Source organism: Elephantulus edwardii, unplaced genomic scaffold (assembly GCF_000299155.1).
Source record: "Elephantulus edwardii isolate Elephantulus edwardi_28Jun2011 unplaced genomic scaffold, EleEdw1.0 scaffold00016, whole genome shotgun sequence".
NCBI classification, from domain to species: Eukaryota; Metazoa; Chordata; class Mammalia; order Macroscelidea; family Macroscelididae; genus Elephantulus; species Elephantulus edwardii.
The window spans coordinates 2,374,972-2,379,621 of NW_006399766.1; the positions used below are offsets into that span (position 1 = coordinate 2,374,972).

The following is a 4,650-nucleotide window of genomic DNA, read 5'->3' on the forward strand; positions in this document are numbered from 1 at the left end:
AGATGACTGGAATCTGAACGTAGCACTCAGCCCAGAAGGCATCTCGCCCCTGCTTGTCAGCTTGGGAATCTCTGTGTGATGGTGGATGGAAGTGGTGTTACGTCACTGTCTCTTGTGATTTTTAAGGGAGGTGAGGCCTTGTCTGAGAGGAGTGGATTCACACCACCAGAAGCAAAGGACATAGTTCCTACCACGTAAGGTTCCTGAATGAGAAAGGAGTGGGTCATACAACCTCCAACCAAAGCAGCTACACAAATGATTATGGGGAAAGATGACTAGGAAGACAGGATGCTTGTGAGCCCCTACCACACTGTTCATCAGGAGAAGTGGGAGGGAGATGGCCTCTGTCAAATCCATCACATTTTAGTTTACAATCTGAGCTTCCTATATTCCCTCTTTCTCTCTTTTTAGGCTGTGATCCTGCTTTTGTCTCTGCTGCTAAAACTTGGGTCAGCTGCCCCTCACACAAGTCAGCATGCCTGATGAAAGGGAGACCCACCTACCCCTTCCTGAGCAAGAGCTCTACAGTGAGGATGAGGACACAGACGAAGAATTGTTCCTTGAGCCCGAGGAGGACATCTCCTATTCTTCCCCCTCCCCTTCTCCTCCCCTTTTGCCCCCCTCATCAGTGCTTTGCAGCACTGAGGAAGATACTGCAGGGATACCCAGTACTCCTCAGGGCCCTGTAGCCGAGAATGCCTCCGTCAGTGCTATGATAGGTACACCAGAAAACATAAATATCAGCAGCCCAGGAAATGAAGTTATTGCAGCCATCCCACAGTCACCACCAGATGCTGCATATCTACCGCAAACCCCTATAGATGAGAAGGTGGCTATGCTGGTAAATTATCTGCTATTCAAATACCAAACAAAAGAGGTGGTGACTAAGGAAGATATGGTGAATGCTATCATTAAGGAGTATGAAGAAAATTTCTCTGAGATCATTCTGAGGGCCTCTGAGCGAATAGAGATGGTGTTCGGTCTTGATGTCGTAGAAGTGGATCCCGTCAGTCGGTGTTATGTGCTCCGCATCAAGCTAGATATCACCTATGATGGCTTGTCAAGTGAAACGGAAGGCATGCCCAAGACCGGCCTCCTCATTCTTGTCTTGGGTGTGATATTCATGCAGGGCAACAGAGCCACTGAAGAAGAAATCTGGCAAGTGCTGAATATGATGGGCATATACTCTGGAATGAGCCACTTCATCTTTGGAGATCCCAGGAGGTTGATTGTCAACGATTTTGTCCAAGAGAATTACCTGGTGTACCACCAGCTTCCTGATTATGACCCTCCACGTTATGAATTTGTATGGGGTCCAAGAGCCAAAGCAGAAGTCAGTAAAATGAAGCTGCTTGTATTTCTGTCCAGAGTTCATGGAGTTGATCCCACCTTTTTCCAATCGCAGTACAGTGAGGCTGTGAAAGAGGAGGAAGACAGAGGCCATGCTAGTGCTTCAACCAGTTCAGGTGCCTCCTCCTCCACGGCCACCGGGAGTTCCTGTGCCACCTTTAGCCGCTGCTTCCACCCCTAATGAGGTAGGAGGTACAAGCCTCACTTTGGTTTTGACAAGCTTTCTAATTATGGAGGGCTGGAGAAGAAAGAACAAAGGGTATATGTGGATGTCTAGTTTCTTGTTGTATTTATCCTTTTATGGGGCCATTATTCAAATGTTTATATTTAAAATCTTAGTATATGTGCAAATAATAGTGCTTTGTATGGAAGTGGTGAATTAGTTTGGTTTTGATAACAGTTCTATTATCCAACTAGAAGCAGCATTTTTACACTTACGTAAAATCATATGCCTTTTAAGGGAAAGAGATAAAATGTTTAAAGTTTTATGTGTTATGCAGGGTTTTCCTGTTCTTTTAAAGCACTGTGTTCTCTCTTATGCCCTAAAAAACAAAAAGAAAAACAACACAAAAACCTTACAAAGCTCAGAAAAAGGCAGTAAAGATTTCAGAAAACTTAATCTCAGCAATAACTCTTTCTTTTTTATATAAACTACACATACTCTAAGAATCCTACTAGATAAGGGTTATCAAACACACTTCTTCCGATGAAGAAACAGACTCAGAGCATTTCAGAATGCGAATTAACCGAGTAGATTTTTTTCTTTATTTCTGTTGTTGAGCTTCTACACAGCATAACATATTTCAGTTGCCCTGTTTCTCCATGCACCATTTGGTGCCATTGATTGTGTTACTGGAGGTCTGTGGCCCTCCCTACCCTCCTTTCTGACTTGGTCCTTTACTAAGGTTCCTGTCTGTTCTTTCCAGTTGCTGTTGCCACTTTGATCTCAAAGAGGTCATTCTTAGGGAGTTCTGGTGGGCTACTGGCAAGAAGCTGCACTGCAGTTCTGAAGGTGGGCAGTTTGAATCCACCAGATGCTTCACTGGAGAAGGAGTGGCAAACTCCTCCTGTGCCAGTCGGATCCAATTCGACGGTACACCAAATTAAGTGATTTTTTTTTTTAAAAAAAAGAGCTAATATTCAAAGAGCATAATCCTTAAGGCAGGCCTCCATTTATGAGTTAAGCTAATCAATAGTTTGGTTTAAGACGATTTGAAGGAATGTTTTTGGCTTGTGGTTTAGAGATTAAGCCAGTGTGATATTTCTTAGGGTTTATCCAGGCTCAAAGAGTCCTTAAGAATTTGAAGCAGAGCTAATACACACTCCTGAGCTGCATTCCCTTACTTCACACTCTGTCCTATTTCTCCCTGCCTGAGGCCAAACTTCTTTCTCTTATTTTATTTTTTTTAATTTACTTTTTTCATTAATTTTAATGAAAGTTTAGAGAGACTTTGGATTTCCATTCATTCATTGTTGTACTTTTCTCCCTGCCTGCTCCTCCCTGAGTAGTCTCTTCTCTTTGAAAAGTAAAAGAAAAATTCTTTTATTGTTTTACAATGCCTTCCCCAGGTCCACTCCACTATGCAGCCTTCTTTCTGGACTCCTGTCATGACAATAATACCTAATCATATATCCCTTTTAAACAGTTCTCTCCCTCATCTGTTTCAATGCAGTATACAGAATTTATCCCATCTTTTCATTACTCTGCACTGTCTCTCAAGTGACGTACAGAAGGACTCTTAGTCCAAAATACTATATACATGCCAAAAGCTAAAGGTGAAAATGAGTATACAAGTCATTTTGGACACGTGTGTGGGTATCATCCACATCTAGTGATAGAACCAATCCTTACTATAAAAATATGACCAGAAACATTATTTTTTATTTACAGATCAAGGCAATTGAGAACCAGTATGCTGCCACCATATTTTCATTCTGTTCAGCAGCACATCTGAAGCTTCCATGAAGAGATGAAAGAACCACTTAATGAAAGCAGCTTGAATCCTTGAGTTACTTTATAGTGCACAATCCCTGTTAGTCTACATCCAGTGTTATCTGCACAAAAATAAATTTTACTGTTTTATGATTTCAAGCTTTGTCTTTTGCATCATTAATAATTACTTTTACTAATGCACAACTATCTTTTGTTAAAAATAATTAAAACCAAAATCCACCACTGTGGAGTGGATTCTAACTTGTGGAGATAGTTTGGTTTTCAGGGGTATAAATTGTCACTAGATCCCTCAACTCTGATGACCTAGTGGTCGCTAAGGAATTGTGCTGCCAACCCAATGGTTAGTGGTTCAAATCCTCCAGATACTCCAAGGGAGAAAGATGTGCTGTCTCCTCCCATGCAGTTTCCAGTTACATGTCATACACATATACGTAACAAAAGATTTTCCATTTTAACATGTTTTATCATATGGAGTTAAGTGTCCTTGGTTATACTCACCATGGTTTTTAGCCATTGCTATACCTTTCTGGTTGGAAGGAGGAGTGGCATCCACTTCCATAATAGCTTGCCTCTGGAAACCCTATGAACCTGGAGAGAGGATGAAAGGCACCCATCCGTCGAGGACTCTCCTTCATAGGGTCGCTATGAGTCGCCTGCAACTCAACGGCACTTAACAACAACATACCTTTCTGGGTTTTCCCATCGCCCTTATAAGTTCAGTGTATCCTAAGGAATCATTGAATCTTCTTAACTCCCTCTCCTCTACCTTCAGCTATTAATGATAAAATTAGGTGTCTTAGAAACTTCTCTTGATATTTCATATAAGTGGAATTCTACAATATGTTTGTCCTTTCTTCCTATTTTTTAATTAATGGATAATAATACACACATTTTTCTTTCACTTGACTGTGCCTCTTAGCAATAAATCAGAATTTCTCCATTGCACACAAAAGTATCCTTTGATTCAGGCTGTGTAAACAACTTGATGTGATAGGAAAGAAGTTGTAAGATCATTTTTTATTCAGTTTAATTTTTTAGAATTACTTTTTTTTTCTTGGGAAAAAAAGGAGGTTTATTTTGTTTCTTAGTCATGGTGTCATTGTGGGAAAGAACACAGAGTGGTCAGGGCAAGTGGGAATCAAATATTATTTTGGGGGGCCCAAACTTCCCAGAATCCAGGGACCCTCCCCAATCTGGGTGCTTGGGGTGAGGGGGATATATGTGGGGGAGTGAGGAGGAGAGGCGGAGCGTGATTGATAAAGCTAGTGTAGAAAAAAGGCACTGGTGGGTTATATCTTGGGCCTGCAGGAGGGTGAAGCCAGGCTCCTTGGCATTCAGGCCTCTAG

General features: G+C 41.5%; 1 protein-coding gene across 1 annotated transcript; it reads left to right on the forward strand.

Moving 5' to 3' along the window:
- The first annotated feature begins 475 nt into the window (after positions 1 to 475).
- On the forward strand, positions 476 to 1,531 carry LOC102870198 (melanoma-associated antigen B16-like). The gene has a single exon (XM_006881851.1). The coding sequence runs from the start codon at positions 476 to 478 to the stop codon at positions 1,529 to 1,531; it is 1,056 nt and encodes a 351-aa protein (XP_006881913.1).
- Positions 1,532 to 4,650: the final 3,119 nt, after the last annotated feature.